General features: G+C 43.2%; 2 protein-coding genes and 1 long non-coding RNA gene across 6 annotated transcripts in view; 2 read left to right on the plus strand and 1 right to left on the minus strand.

Moving 5' to 3' along the window:
- Positions 1-7: 7 nt before the first annotated feature.
- Positions 8-5,253, plus strand: TMEM231 (transmembrane protein 231). Of its 2 annotated transcripts, XM_017741380.1 has the most exons (7): positions 58-205; positions 282-451; positions 1,489-1,617; positions 2,960-3,103; positions 3,399-3,480; positions 3,611-3,716; positions 4,544-5,253. In XM_017741380.1, the coding sequence occupies exons 1-7, from the start codon at positions 64-66 to the stop codon at positions 4,731-4,733; spliced, it is 963 nt and encodes a 320-aa protein (XP_017596869.1). In that variant the 5' UTR covers positions 58-63; the 3' UTR covers positions 4,734-5,253. The 2 variants fall into 2 exon arrangements, with proteins under 2 accessions (XP_017596870.1, XP_017596869.1); XM_017741381.1 differs by lacking the exon at positions 1,489-1,617 and having other exon boundaries at positions 8-205.
- Positions 2,965-7,483, minus strand: LOC108448453. 2 transcript variants are annotated; one of them, XR_001864341.1, is made up of 4 exons: positions 7,353-7,483; positions 5,488-5,590; positions 4,142-4,276; positions 2,965-3,052 (listed from the first exon to the last, which is right to left on the minus strand). It is a non-coding gene; the product is annotated as an uncharacterized LOC108448453 (long non-coding RNA). The 2 variants fall into 2 exon arrangements; XR_001864342.1 differs by having other exon boundaries at positions 5,488-6,084.
- The window catches only part of LOC103620547 (carbohydrate sulfotransferase 5), an 18,073-nt gene continuing 14,852 nt past the window's right edge, over positions 4,269-7,489 (plus strand). The window contains exon 1 of one of the 2 annotated variants that reach the window (XM_017741379.1): positions 4,269-4,374. Coding sequence is in view for 1 of the 2 variants with exons in the window: in XM_017741378.1 (XP_017596867.1) it covers positions 6,039-6,049 (11 nt within the window). In the remaining variant the exon portion in view is untranslated. Of the gene's footprint in view, positions 4,375-5,962; positions 6,050-7,489 lie in introns of those variants that run through there. The other variant, XM_017741378.1, reaches the window with a different exon arrangement.

Here is a 7,489-nt window from a genome sequence, read left to right on the forward strand (position 1 = left end):
TTGAGGGCGACCGGTGAGAGTGCGGGGCGGGGCGGTGCTGTCCCGCGCTGAGGGCCGCTCGCCATGGCTGGCGTCGTGGATCTGTCGCATCCCGCGCTGTACACGCGCTACCGGGCTGGGTTCTGCTCCGCCGCGGCACTGGCGCTGTTGCTCATCACGGCGCTCACCTATGTGCCACCGCTGCTGGTGGCCTACCGGAGCCACGGTGAGCGCCACTCGACCTCACGGGGCTTGGCCGGGCCCGGCGCAGTCCTGAAACCTCGTGCTGTTTCTGCCCTCAGGTTTCTGGCTGAAGCAGAGCGCGTACCTGGAGCAACCCACCGTCCGTTTCCGGTACGAGGTTCTCTTCGTCGCCACCATCGGGTCCGGCCCGGGCAGCTTCTTGGCGTGGAGCACGTTCCCAGCGTTCAACAGGCTCCAGGAGGACCGGCTCCGAGTCCCGCTCCTGTCGGTAGGCCTGCCCGGGCGGCCCGGCAACAGTGGCGAGAAGCGAGGCTGCAGAGTAGGGCCAGCGGACCGGTAGCCGGCTCAGGGCACGAGTGCTGATGGCGCTTTTGAGCGGGTGGCCCGTCAGGCACTGCTGCCTTCAGGTAGCAGCAGCTTTATGTATAACCTTGTGCCTCACATCGGGATTTGCTGGATTTTTAACGAGTCCCGTTGCACTCCCGCTCAGTGTTACTGAATCGTAGCATTACTTAGATTGGGAAAGGCCCTTAAGATCAAGTCCAGTCATTAGCCAAACCTTACCGATTTTGCCACTAAACCATGTCCACAAGCACCGCTGGTGGTTTGCGTGAACACGTCAGTTTACTTTCATCAAATTAGTTGTGCCCTTCTCCACTGGCCGCATGGCTTATCCCGTGAAGTTTGCGGGGGTTGCTAGGTAGCCCCTAGATTTGGAAGCAGGTATGTGCCTTCAGAAGCACATAACCTCTGCCTTGCAGTCATTTTTATTTGTGGGATTCCACAGTGGCAGTTATTTTTCTGTTTGCCTCGGTTATGAGCCCTGGTAGATTTGCAAGTAGCTGAAGTACTGGACACTGGCACACAAGCATAGCAAGCCTTGGCTCACAGCCACGAATGAGCATACAGAGGCCATTAAGAGGCATGCTGCAGTGGCAGGAGGCACAAGCCTGACCATCAGTCATATATTTGCACTGTGTCTTACAGAAGATCCTAAGGCATGCTTTGTAGCATGCAGGGGAGACGGTTGGCATGCTGTAGGGCAGAAAAGACCTTGAAGTAAACTATCCCTCCCGGGAGGGGCATATGAGACATTGTACAACAGATGACAGTGTAGGCTTCTTGTTTGTCTCTAGTCTTCTGTCTATAAATAGTCAAGCAGCTTTTTATTGCATTCCTAACTATGCAGTTTATTTGCTTCCTTGGTATGTGCGTGCTGCAGTTGTGGAGGTCCCCCAGGGTTTTACTTCTGTTTTTTTTCTGTTTCTAAACAGAAATTCCTGTCTTTAAAAAAAATTTGTTTAGACTAGAGAAGAAGACAAAAATCAAGATGGCAAAATGGATCAGTTGCATTTTAAATTGGAACTTCCACTGCAACCAACGGAGCACGTAGTTGGCGTTCAGCTGATTCTACTCTTTTCGTACCAGCTTTATGTGAGCATTTTTAGTTCTGCTTGTTGTGATGTACAGACCCATTGTAATATTCCAGTAGTGGTTATACAAAAGATGAAAAGAAACTTTCCACATTTGAAATTCCTATCTAAAATATTTATTTTACTATCAAATACTTAATTTTCTTCTCCTCTGCTGTGTCATTCCTAGTCTAGCTCTCTTGAGTATTTTCATACGCTTTGCTAGAAATTCTTTTTTTTTTAAATTTTAAGCTCTGTATTCTCTTGGGCTGTAGTGCAGCATACAGGACAGAAATGCACAACAGTGAGTATCAGTGTGGGTGGCACCTGGAAATAACTGTGAGTCCTGCGATAGGCAGAAGGATGTGCATTCCTACCTCCTGCTGTGTCTTGACATAACCAGTTCGTTTTCTGAGGTGGAGAGCCAGGCTGTTGCAGCAGCCTGAAACTCCTTCGATTTGCTTAACAGCTCTTGAAGCATCGGTAATCATCTGCCAGGATCTTCCGTGTCCTGTAACTGGGACGAGGAAGAAAGTGTTACAGGAAGACAAGACAACACAGTTCTGCTGCGGCAGTGCAGTCAATACCTAAAGCAAAAACACCAGCGCACAGGGAACCCAGGGATACATCTGAAAGGAGCAATAATACAGAGCTGCGTTGGGTGCAGCCACACAGACAAGAATTTGTTTTCCTAGGGAGATTAGGCTGTTTCTCCTAGAGAGTCTTGCTGATTGCAGATGGACAAGCTTAGCAAGCATAGCTGTGTGGTGTAGGAAACATTCTGGGCCTGAGGCCCAGAATAAAGGCCCAACAGTCCTAAATTTGGACTGAGGTATTTGGTCAGGTATTAGTATCACAGGGAGTTCTGATATTCACAACACTTTTTATTTTATTTATTTATTTATTTATTTATTTTATTTCCACTGTAATTGTGGACATTTTCCTTCAGATTGAGTGGTCGATAAGAACGGTAATACCTTCTTTATTTGGTCCTTGATTTTGATTGCTGAGTTTTTTAAAGTGTGTCTCCAATGAATGTGTTTAGTCACCTTGCTGCTTTATACATGTTATGGCTAGTCAGATCGTTCTGTCATTAGCCACAGACTGCTGCACGTGACTGCATTTCCTGTGGAACTTTGTTGAGTTAATAAAGTTAGTTACCCAGTAACTAAGGTAGTTCACTTTTTTAAAAAATTGTATTTTTTATTTGGTGTTCGCTTGTTTAGACTAATGTGATGATCTGAAATTTGGGAATCGTAGAAAAATCAAATCCACATAGAAAACTTTGTAGATACAGAGTAGAAAAGTATGTTGTGTCCCCCCTCCTCCCTCTAAATTCTCCTTTTTTGTCTTCACTATTTCAGAGAATGTCAACATTTGTGATGCAGAGCATGGCTTTTCTTCAGTTTTTTTCTCCTGTGCCAGGGTCTCAGCTCTATGTGAATGGAGACCTGAAACTGAACCAGAGGCAATTACTTAACCATTGTGGACTGGATACCAGATACAATGTGAGGAAACATTTTTCCCTTCCCCATCAATTCCCCCCCACTCCACCCTCTTAATCGGCCTAGTATCGCAGGTGACACCCTAATTATTTGTACTGCTGCACAGAGTGAACTGTAAAACTTTGGAACTGGTGTTTCCTTGTTAGACTACAAGAGGGAAGAGGTTATTGTGCCAAGATGTTCAGTGTGATGTTTATGTTCGTTCCTTGAAGGGCATGGTTACTTTGTGTAAGAAACTCAGTAGAATTACTGTCTTGAAGACTGGAGAAATAATTAAAGTGTCTCCTTGTTGTAACAGGTGTCTGTGGTCAATGGCACAAGTCCTTTTGCAAGTGACTATGATCTAGTAAACATCATTGCGGCATATTGGGATAGAAATGGTAAGTCTGAATGTGTAGCTACAGGACAGTAGTAGTTAGCATACTGGCAGCTGTTTCGTGAGATATATGACTTCTGTATTAACACCTATAAGCCCCCCCTTAATCTGGATGTTTTCTTTCTCCACTTTAGTGACAACAGTCTTTTCAGATCCCAACCCTGTTTGGATGACTGGAAGAGCAACAGATACACCGTTTATCATTAATGCCACCGTTCATTACCCAGTGGAAGTTATCTTATATCCTTTGAAAACTGCATAAACTGTGACATGACAGGGTTCTATTATTTGAGCCTCCGCCACATAGAGGCCAAATGCAAACTGTTTTCTCTTAGATGTGTTGCTAAACTTTTTTTTTGTTAGCTAAGCAAATGCTACGGTTCTGGAGTTAATGAAATACCTATTTGTTCATTCCTTCAGATGGTTCTGCTTGCATAACCACTTTTTGTCTTTCTTTACTGGGAACCTCTGTTGCTTTTCAGCTTTGCTAAAAAGGCCTTTAAGGCAGTTCCTTAGCTATTCTCAGGGAATAATCGTAGTACATCTTGCTTTGGTTCTGCAGTACCTGCTGTCCCGATCCGTCACAGATGCCACTAGCAAAGCATGATACTGTAGTCTGTGACCTAAAGCACATCATTAGAAATCCATATGCAAGATCATCTCACCAAATAATAACTCCTGCAGTGGGCGGTGGTTACATCTGTTCATGTGCAGACAGACTGGAATTTTTTTTCTTTTTTCTAACAAAATAATTCTTCATTCATTAAGTTCTTTGCTCTTTTTCTTAGACAAGAATGAGCCTGCATTTAGAAGAATCTGTATGGATCACACTTCTTACAAGATTTGTTTACCTGCCTGAATATTAACAATAACTACTTCCTGATGACTCAGGCACAAAGTAGGTGCTTTACCCAGAATTGGGCTAAATGTCTTCTAGGACAGATGTTCCCTCCAGCTTTTGTTACCTACCATGGTGAAGGCTTTTAGGTGTTTTTGTGGCTCAGAGTTTAGTTTTTGCAGTGGTAGCATCAGAAGCTTCTTCATTAACACTCCTTGACTTTCTTTAAATATCAGCCAGGATTTTGGGAAATTATTAAATTTGCCTGGATCCAGTATGTCAGCATCCTCCTTATCTTTCTTTGGGTGTTCGGTAGGATTAAGATGTTTTTGTTCCAGAATCAGGTGTTGACAACAATTCCAGTATCACCAGTTCTGCCTGTATCTCCAGTAGTGTCCTACAAACAGCACCAGTCCTGAAGAGATGCCTGAGAAGACTTTATAGAAATGCAATTCAAAACTAGTTACCTGATTTTATTCTCTATACACTTCTTACTTCGGAAGATCAGAATTTTTTAAGTATGTTCCAAGTATGCTCTGTTCTTCCTTTTTAAAATACATGTTCATTCATCTAATTTCTTTAGGAACAAATGTGCTTTGGAACCGAAAAATTTTATATTTTTGACAGTTAAAGAAGAGCCTAGTTATTTTTTTGCAACTGGAACGTGCCTCGAAAACCACCTTGAAAACTGAAAATAATATGCTAAAAGTAACAACATGAACTGTTTTCACTTCTTGTAAATCAATTCACTGCAGTCTTAGAGTTCTGTCAAGAATTATTTGTACATGCATTTATGTGCACTATGAAATGAAAAAAAAAGAAATCTGAAAAAATGCATGGACGAGTTAAGGTCAGAGATGCACTTCTGTAACTGTGGCTATACATACTCGGCAATTTAATTATTAAGTTGGAGGATGAATAAATTCAAGTTTGATGTGAGAAACCACGGTGATAGTGTGTGCCAAGTCTGCACAACCATTTACTATTGGCATTATTACTGTAGCACCAGGCCATTAATTGTGAATTGTGAATAGTAAAACAGAGAATCCTTGTATTTATTGAAAGAAAGAAAACTAGCAAAAAATTCTACCAGAGAAGCCTCAGAGTTTCGAAGCAAGCAAATAATTACTTTCAGAACTTGAATAGCTCAGAACAGATAAAAATTATAATCACCTGGTATGCACTGAAAGACTGCGTCCCTCATTCTTGATGGTGGCAGTAGTAGGGAAGATTATTTTATTTTCTCTTTCTGGGCTTACTTTTTATGCCAGACAAGCTTACAAGAGAAAACAACAAAATTTTCATTATGTTTTCAGTTTTAGACTAAAGAATTAATTTTAGCAAAGCAGTGTTACAGCAGGACAGAATTTCACACAATTCTAGATGCTAGAATTCTGAAAAAAAACTCTGTCATTGGTTCTCTTGAACTCTTAAGACACGGTGCAGCTATGAAATATGAAAGAGCAGCTTAGCAGTATGCCACCTTTTGGCCATTGTCCTCTAGAATTCAGCATCCTGGCAGTTGGGAGCTACCTTTTCCAGAAGTCTCCAGTTTGCTCTTGGATCTTTGAAGTCTCTATGTGGCAGTGTAGGGCTGCTGGTAACTGCCTTCGTATCTGCGTCTTCAGAGTCAAAGCAACTGTCTACTGCTTTTGAGTGTGTCGAGCCGCTACACAGCATGAACGAAGGGGCCCGTGAGCTTGTTTCTCCAGTATCTCAAGCTGATGTACATTTGGTACGCTCTCCCGTGCAGCAATGGTGCTCGTGTGGCTGCATGAGTTAATTCAGCAAGTTCATTATGGTGAAGATGATCTTTACCAAATATGTAATCAAATTTTCAGACAAGTCAGTTCCCTGACTGAACTTGGTATGTGTCTGCACAAGCATTAAGGTGGACATGAAATCTCTGGAGAGACCAGAGGACCGCAGTTTAAGGGTTTGAATGTTCTACTCCCACAAAAATGGAATGCCTAAGAGCCTTCCTCCAAGCTGAACAGAAGCCTTAGTTTAAGGTAGCAATGGGAACATGGAAGAGACTAATGCTTGAAAGCCACAGTACTGGGAGACTCCATTAATCCCCCTCCCACTTTTCTCTCCTGTTGTAGCCTTTCACATTAAGTTAAGGCAAGTGATGCTGCTCAGAGCAACAATTCAGTGAATGCACGTGAAATAAGAACTGGAGATTAGGTCTAGTTCAGGAAAGACAGAGAAAAATATCCTTAACATTCTCTTTTCCTTTAGATAAAGAAAGCTGGAAAAATCCTCTACAGTAATGCAAGCAAAGAACTATATACATTAAAAGGAGGCAATCAAAAGAGTTATTTGCTTGCAGGTGGCATGTAATTGTTTAGTACGAGCTGAAGCCATCCCTCTATTTCTTTTGAAAGAGGTGTTTCATGACTGGCACTAATAACTGAATGCAGGGTAAAGGGAGCCGTAAAGGCAGATGTTATCACAGCAGGGAAAAAAACCCTGTGATACCTCTGCTGTGGCCACTTCCTGGATCGCTTTTTATACTGACCATGGTTCTTGGTTCATAGTTCTGACTCTTTTCTCAAGCTTGAAGAGACATTCTACTTCTGTAAGTAACCAAGCAACAGAAAAAAGGCAAGATTTTGTAGCTTAAGAAACAAACTGAACTACACGGGAAAAATATATACCTGAGGATCCACTGCAACTAGCATTAAAAGAGGTTTAGTAAGGAAGAGCCTTTCTCAGAAAGCGATCTGTAAGGACTCTTCCTTTAGCTTGCTAAGCAACACAAAAAGCCAAAACCACTACCATGCACCACAGTGCTACTACACAGATCTTCTCTGTATACATATGACAGAGCAATCTAAATGCTCTTCACTGAGGAAGGACATGGCTGCTCGCTAGGATTAGTCAAAGTTCTGTAAGAAGGAAAAAGAAAGCAGCTTTAAGTTAAAAGTCCTGTGCATAAATTGATGCGGGAATGGCCGTGTAAGAGCCGTGCTTCAGGAGTCTTTTAAGAGGTGGAACTAGGATAAAAGAGACCACCTCGTTGCTTGTTAACTCACCAAGCAGACAGTTTGCAGGGGGCATTATCCTCCGGTTGTACTCGCAGGAGGCGAGCGGGACGCGGCCGCGCCGAGCTCTGTGCGCGTGGGGGTGCTGGGCCGAGGTGGAGGGAGGAGGAGGAGGCCGGGAGGAGGGG

This window comes from Corvus brachyrhynchos, unplaced genomic scaffold, assembly GCF_000691975.1.
Source record: "Corvus brachyrhynchos isolate BGI_N302 unplaced genomic scaffold, ASM69197v1 scaffold365, whole genome shotgun sequence".
In the NCBI taxonomy this organism is placed as follows: domain Eukaryota; kingdom Metazoa; phylum Chordata; class Aves; order Passeriformes; family Corvidae; genus Corvus; species Corvus brachyrhynchos.